Source organism: Austrofundulus limnaeus, unplaced genomic scaffold (genome assembly GCF_001266775.1).
Source record: "Austrofundulus limnaeus strain Quisiro unplaced genomic scaffold, Austrofundulus_limnaeus-1.0 Scaffold7, whole genome shotgun sequence".
NCBI classification, from domain to species: Eukaryota; Metazoa; Chordata; class Actinopteri; order Cyprinodontiformes; family Rivulidae; genus Austrofundulus; species Austrofundulus limnaeus.
The window spans coordinates 5,039,605-5,042,270 of record NW_013952409.1 but is presented as its reverse complement, the minus strand read 5'-3'; the positions used below and the strand labels follow the sequence as shown (position 1 = coordinate 5,042,270).

Genomic DNA, 2,666 nt, shown 5'->3' with positions numbered 1-2,666 from the left:
CCCCCCAAAAGGCTCATTAAACCAGACTTCTAGATGTCTGTTCTTGTCTCAATAAAGTCTTTCTAGCCAGCAGCACCAATAGTCATACAAAATGTCCTATAAAAATGAATGCATAGGCACTAGAACGGTTTTTACTGTGGTTGTAAAAGCTCAGGAGCAAACCTTGAGCTGTATAATRGTGCACTCGTCAAAACCATGAAGTGATATGAGCCACTCTGAGGCTGCCAAAGACAGTGTTTGATGATTATTTCTACATTACGTTCGTGGAATAAAAGTWGACACAGCAACCRTTAAATGAGCTGGTTCGAAAATGTTTTGATATAAAAACTTGTTAAATAAAGACTTGTTCTCCACGTTGCCAATTAATATGAAGAGGTGAYCACAGATACAGCATTTGCTCCTTTTAGCTTCTCCAAATAAGTATTAAGTTGGTTACCTTTTATGAATTTGACAGAAAATTGTTATTCCACATATGTATACTAACGATGTCCGTTAAATGTCCATTTTAAATGTAATTTCATTGTGCTCTGTACAATGACAAGAAAGACATCATCAAATCAAATCAAATCAGATGTTTTATTGTTTGGGTATTAAATGATAATTGGTTCATTAATGCAAACCAACAGTAGGCTRCAAAATAAGCTGAATGTGTTTCAGATCGATTGGTCGAAACAGCAAAGTCCACATTGCACTGTTGAAAAGTCTTTTTCATCACATTTATTTTCAAATAATATTAGAAACACATAATTTTTATAATTAGTTTTTTTGTCAAACAGAGTTGTGGTCATATTCAATGGATGGGATAAAAATGCATAAATGCGACTTCAAAATAATAATAGGTTAATGATTTTTATGATAAATGATGTGCACAAATCTTTTTAAAACAAACGACCTTTGTTAAATGAAATAGATTTTAAGGGTGATGAGTCTGTTTAGATAATAATCTGCATCCATCATTATTAACCATCTATGAATCCTCAAAAATCTTGGTTTGCAGATGGTGATGGTTTAATTGAATATGATCTTATTACACAACATAACAGGACATGGGTGAAGTATGAAAATATTTTCAAATATTAAAAAACACCAAATGAGGAGGACAGGTAATTAAGGTTACAATGTGCAGGAAAGTTACAATAACTATTAGGTCTATTAAAGGTAGTCATCTCTTTATTATTTTTATTTTTTTACCTTTTTACATCGCCATGTTTTGGCTATTTTCAACATTTCACACAGTTTACATCTCAACTTGACAATAATGTCAACAAACTTTTCATTGGTTCGCTCTTTAAGAAACCCGGAAGTGATTTCCTGTGTTTACGGCAGCTCGTGCGTGTTCCAAACTGGCAGCTGAGGACGCTCCGTGCCATGATATCCAGCCGAGTTCTCCTGACTGTCCGAAGCAGTGTGAGGTGTTGGAGACAACGGGCTGTCCTCAAAGCGGCTCTAGGAGCCGCGASCGTCCGCAGTTGGCGCAGCTACTCCGCTCCAGCTCGTCGCGGTGCCCCGGACATGGAGGAGCTACTGGCCAGGGTCGTCGTCCCGTTACCTTCGTACGAAACGCGGGATAAATCTCCACCTCCTCCGGAGTCGTTTAGCCTGGAGTTTGTGCATTACTACAGAAGTCTCGAGAAGGAAGACAAAATCGATATCCTGACCAAGCTGTCCCAAGAATACGGGGTGGATCACAAAACGGTTTCGGAGCTCTCYGCTAGGCTGTTGGACATTCAGCTGCGGGACCTGGCGACTGTTCTGCAGGCTGAGGACAGGCTCCGGTACAGTTTGACGCCACGTTATAAGCAGTTCTTCAGTCATATAAGCAGGGTCGAAGGTGGTGTGAAGTTTCTGGTGGACATCCGCGCTGATGTGCTTGAGATGATGGCACTCAAATCAAGTGAAAGCCCGCACATCAGGGTAATAATAATACGTTTGTTTTCTTTATCTACGGGTGCCTGCGTGGCTCAAACCTCGTCATACGCGCTTATATCAACAGTGACTGAGTACAGCTGCTTGGATAACCTTTCCTGCTCTCCTCCTGTCACGAGTCTAGCTCTGACCTTTACCCCAGATTACACTTCTAGTATTTATATTTCTGTTACAGTTTACTTTAAATTACCCATCTTAAAAGAACCATATATTAAAAGGCAATGCAATAATATCTGTTTAATTTAAATCAATGATAGAATGCACATTACCTATCACCTTTTGTGACAAAGTTTTTAAATCAAGATCATCTTATGTTGAAACAAGTTATTTGGTTGAACTTTAAAAATGAGATTCTGCATAATTTTGCATGATCTTTTAGTATGTGTAAAAGTCTCAAACACACATTTTAGCTCTATCTGTAAAATTCACAGTTATGGGCATTTTTTTCACAGGCCAAATCTATAGACATCCATCATGAATCGGATTGCCTCTAAAAGTTAAACTTTCTAAGAGTTTCACTAAAATTACACAAACCATCACTTTGTCATRACTAGTGAGAAATGTTGTAAACACAAATTCCAAAGTTTGAAGTAAACATGTTGTATAATATATATTTATATTGCATTTGGAGTTTTTGACTATGCTGAGCTATTATCACATYAAATTTTAGCTGATTATTTGTAAAAAGTTAGAGCCATTGGCTGTGTCCAAAACGACAGGCCGGGTCCTCCGGAGGACCC

General features: G+C 38.1%; 1 protein-coding gene across 1 annotated transcript in view; it reads left to right on the top strand.

The window, feature by feature from the left end:
* Positions 1–1,087: 1,087 nt before the first annotated feature.
* The window catches only part of mlycd (malonyl-CoA decarboxylase), a 15,595-nt gene continuing 14,016 nt past the window's right edge, over positions 1,088–2,666 (top strand). The window contains exon 1 of the mRNA XM_014034257.1: positions 1,088–1,914. Within this exon, the coding sequence (XP_013889711.1) occupies positions 1,369–1,914 (546 nt within the window). The 5' untranslated portion in view covers positions 1,088–1,368. The remainder of the gene's footprint in view (positions 1,915–2,666) is intronic.